Source organism: Gekko japonicus, unplaced genomic scaffold (assembly GCF_001447785.1).
Source record: "Gekko japonicus isolate JY-2015 unplaced genomic scaffold, Gekko_japonicus_V1.1 scaffold2097, whole genome shotgun sequence".
NCBI lineage: Eukaryota > Metazoa > Chordata > Lepidosauria > Squamata > Gekkonidae > Gekko > Gekko japonicus.
In genome coordinates this window covers 115,242-118,608 of record NW_015168718.1, presented here as the reverse complement: position 1 = coordinate 118,608, position 3,367 = coordinate 115,242, and the positions used below count along the sequence as shown (strand labels likewise).

At 48.8% G+C, this 3,367-nt stretch overlaps 1 protein-coding gene across 1 annotated transcript in view; it reads right to left on the bottom strand.

Annotated features, from left to right (window-relative positions):
• Positions 1-3,367, bottom strand: part of CFAP20 (cilia and flagella associated protein 20) — a 22,944-nt gene that overhangs the window by 19,196 nt on the left and 381 nt on the right. Inside the window, exon 2 of the mRNA XM_015415569.1 lies at positions 1,303-1,382. Coding sequence (XP_015271055.1) covers positions 1,303-1,382 — 80 coding nt within the window. The remainder of the gene's footprint in view (positions 1-1,302; positions 1,383-3,367) is intronic.

The window sequence follows — 3,367 nt, the reverse complement described above, 5'->3', positions numbered from 1 at the left end:
AGCTCTACCGTTTCGATGTCGGAGTAAGGATGCTCCATTTGGTGGACAGGGGAGTCCAAGACATGGATGGTCGGTATCGGTGGGGGGACTTGGGCCTCTGGTATCGATACAGTCGTTGGAGCGGGAGGCACTTTAAGGGCATCACCCAGTGCAGCCACCGCTACTTTCCCGCCTTAAGGGGTTTGGAAGAGCCCTTCTTTGCGGACTTTTGCTCCTTACTTGGCCTGGACTTCTTTTTCACCGGCGTGGAAGCGGAGGATTGCGCCTTCCATGCCGGAGGCTTCAGTGTCGGTTGGCCGATATCGGAGGCAGGCCTCGATGCCAGAGCCGTTGATGTCGATGGTTTCTCGGCGTCCATCGCTGAGGAAGGATGTAGAGCTGATTCTAGCAGGGCCACTTTAAGGTGCGCCGCTCGGTTTTTTCGGGTCTGGTTTGAAAAGCGAGCACAGTGGTGACAGGATTCAGGTCGATGAGACTCCCCGAGACAAAGTATGCAAAGGGTATGACGGTCAGGAGGAGCAAGTTTACTACCACAACCCTTGCACCTATTAAAAAAGCCCCACTTCTTCTCCATAAAAACCAAAACGAAGAAGAAGGGGTGGAGGGGGGGGTAGCCTGAACGCCCGACTGAGGTAAAGCGGCAACCTCCCCCTCAGCAGAAAATAAAAAGTTTTTTAAAAGTTTTTTGAAAGAACAACGAAGAAAAGGAATAAACTGAGGAAAAAACCCAAAAAGCCGTGAGGCAAAAAGCCAAAACACGCGAACCGATCAGACCGACGAAGAAAAAGGTCTTTCCAACGTGGTGGTAAGAAAGAAACTGGCGGGATGTCCGCGCCCTCCCCTCTGGGCATGCACAGTGGGGTTCCTGCACATGCCCGAGGTCTGGGTGCAAAAATCCGTTAAAAGAGCTTGCTACAATGCCGATCGATCCAGCGCGTGCGCACTAGATCCCATGGGTGTGAAGCACAGAGACCACGTCGAAGATAATCCCCATTAGACAAGTAAGCGACCGTTGGGAACGAAGTGGCTTGAAATGTGCGTAGTCGGCCACCTGTGGTGATAACAGCGTTCTGCAAGGCAATTTTCTCCAGGAGAAAATGATCCCATCATTTGTTTTTCCAGTTGTTCATCTTTCCATTTTGAGCGATCACAAGTCTCACAGTAGCAAGTAGCTTATATTAACATAAATGCAGTTTTATCTAACTCCCCACCCTGTTCTTTCTAACTGCCATTGTGTGTGTTAACTACATATGTCAAACCTTCAATAGTATGGATAAATAGTCATTAAGAGCTCTGTCCTACCTGACATTGGTTCCTTCAATTTCCAGCACCAGTGACTGGATATCATTATCCGTGATTCTTTTGATGTGGCCATTGCGCACCTAGAAGGCGAAGGAGGAAACAGTCCATGATGTGAGCAACAAAGATCCTTGCCCAAAGAAGCGTCTGCCAGGACAATGTTCCCCAAATCCAGCAAGGCAGCCTGCACCTCCTAAAAACAGCAGGACCAAGGGACAACCGGATGCAGTAAAAGCACAGAAATCTAACTGGAGCCTCCAAAGACATTCAAGTCTGAATGTAGTAGCTTACACTTAATGTATTGAACACATTGCTACACAGTCTTTTAACGCAGCTGAGGAGGCAACTTAGACAGAATCAATAACAATACAATGAAATTATTGATCTTAACCAAAACATGAAGCATCAGAGCTGCCACAAGACACTGAACAGTCTAGAGGGCAGACAAGAAAAGCAATTAAATGTTTTAAATGAGATATGATTTATCACCAAAAGCCTAGAGCACTTAAAAGACTGAGCACCAGGTGAGCTACTGCAGGAAGAGTGTCCTCCGGACACTCCAGGTCTTTCAGCTGTGTCCAGCAATGAGTTGGCTGCCAGTGCAGTTCTCCCAACACTGGTGACATACAACTCTTTCTGATTATTGCTGCATTCTGAGCCAAATGAAGTTCCCAAACAACCTGCAAAGGCAGTCCCATGCAAAGCACACTGCAGTAGACTAACTAATATGCCATAAATGCCAGACTGCTGTGGACAAATCTCAGTCTTCCAGAAAAGGATCTATTTGACAAACCAACTGAACTTGATTAAAAGGAGCTACACAGCACAGATGAGATCCAAGCTTCCAACAGGAAACACAGGCCAGCATGCTCTCAAACCATGAACCTGCCCTTTCAGAGAAGACTTGTTTCTACCAAGTACTGACTGAGGCCACAGTCCCAACCTGTATTATCTACCAGCATCACATCACTTTTGTCTAGACTGAGCTTTCACTTACTGGGCCACATCCAGTCTGTTCCCACTTCCAGACCTCCATTTAAACATCTATTGGCTCATACCACGCCTGACAAATAGTTGCCATCTGTACTGATAGACCGATGGCCTGACTTGCTTAGGGGAGGGGCTGCAGCTTAATGGAACAGCTCCTGCTTTGCATGCTAGGGGTCCCAGATTCAATCCCCAGCATGCTGGAGGTCCCAGAATCCCCAGGTTCAATCCCCAGATAAAACGACCAGGGAGTAGGTAATGTGAAAGACCTCAGCCTAAGATCCTGGAGAGCTGTTGCCAAGCAAAGTAGACAAAACTGACAATGATGGACAAACAGTATGATTCAGTACAAGGCAGCTCCACGTGTGTTCGAATAAGAGGCTGTAGCTCAGTGACAAAGCAATGCATGTGGGATGGAGGGGCGTGACTAGGCAACCCAGCATCCGCTTTGCACACAAAAGGTCCCAGGCTAAATACCGGGCATAAGAAAGAGTTCATAATAGGTGATGTGCAAGACATCTAACCTGGAGAGTTGCTGCCAGCCAGAATAGATGATACTGACCATGATAAGCCAATGGTCTGACTCTGCAGGAGGCCGTTTATTAATGTGACAAGCACACTTGCACCCCCTCCCCTTAGACGTGTATAAATTTTAATGCACCTTAGGTCAGGCACGGAGCACTAAAGGGGCTACGGATCTAGTGTGTGGTTTTCCAGGTACCTGTGTGGTCATGGGTTGTACCAGCTCAAGATGGGTAGCTGCATTAGTCTGTCCATCGCAGTAGAAAAGAGCAAGACTCCAGGACTGAAGAAGCGAGCAGTGACTCAGGAAAGCTCGCACCCGGCCACGTATTTTGTTGATCTTTAAGGTGCTGCTGTTGCTGCTGGACTCTTGCTCTTTTCTACCGTACGGGTTGCATTAGCGGTGATGCAGAGCCCTGCCAGGGTGGAGGAGCAACAGCGCTAGAAGAGGCGGCCTGCCTCCACAGCAGAAGAGACCCCTCCCGGGGCTACAAATGCACACCACTCTCGTCCCCCACCCGCACACCAGGGACCACACAGCCACAGGCATGTCTACCTG